General features: G+C 68.7%; 1 protein-coding gene across 1 annotated transcript in view; it reads left to right on the top strand.

Moving 5' to 3' along the window:
* Positions 1-297, top strand: part of ADAM11 (ADAM metallopeptidase domain 11) — an 11492-nt gene that overhangs the window by 8954 nt on the left and 2241 nt on the right. Inside the window, exon 8 of the mRNA XM_009638511.1 lies at positions 108-141. Coding sequence (XP_009636806.1) covers positions 108-141 — 34 coding nt within the window. The remainder of the gene's footprint in view (positions 1-107; positions 142-297) is intronic.

Genomic DNA, 297 nt, shown 5'->3' with positions numbered 1-297 from the left:
CCCCGAGCCCCCCAGTCCCAGGGCGGCCACTGCAGGGGGGGAATGGTGCTCCGGGGCAGCTCTGAGGGTCCTTTGGGACTCACGGTCTCCCCCAGCCCCACATCCAGGGTAATGGCGCTGGTGTTGAACCCCGTGTCCCCAGTGGGGATAGAGCTGGACTCTCACACCTGATGGCAATCAGTTTGGGGGTCCTGCCATCCCCTGGGGACAGGATGCACTTTTTGGGGGGCTTGTGGCAGCACCCAACTTGGGGGCCCCCCCAGCACCCCCTGCCCCCCCCCCCCCTCGGCCCGGCAG

This window comes from Egretta garzetta, unplaced genomic scaffold, assembly GCF_000687185.1.
Source record: "Egretta garzetta isolate BGI_Z169 unplaced genomic scaffold, ASM68718v1 scaffold745, whole genome shotgun sequence".
In the NCBI taxonomy this organism is placed as follows: domain Eukaryota; kingdom Metazoa; phylum Chordata; class Aves; order Pelecaniformes; family Ardeidae; genus Egretta; species Egretta garzetta.
This window is presented reverse-complemented; position numbering and strand designations above follow the sequence as displayed.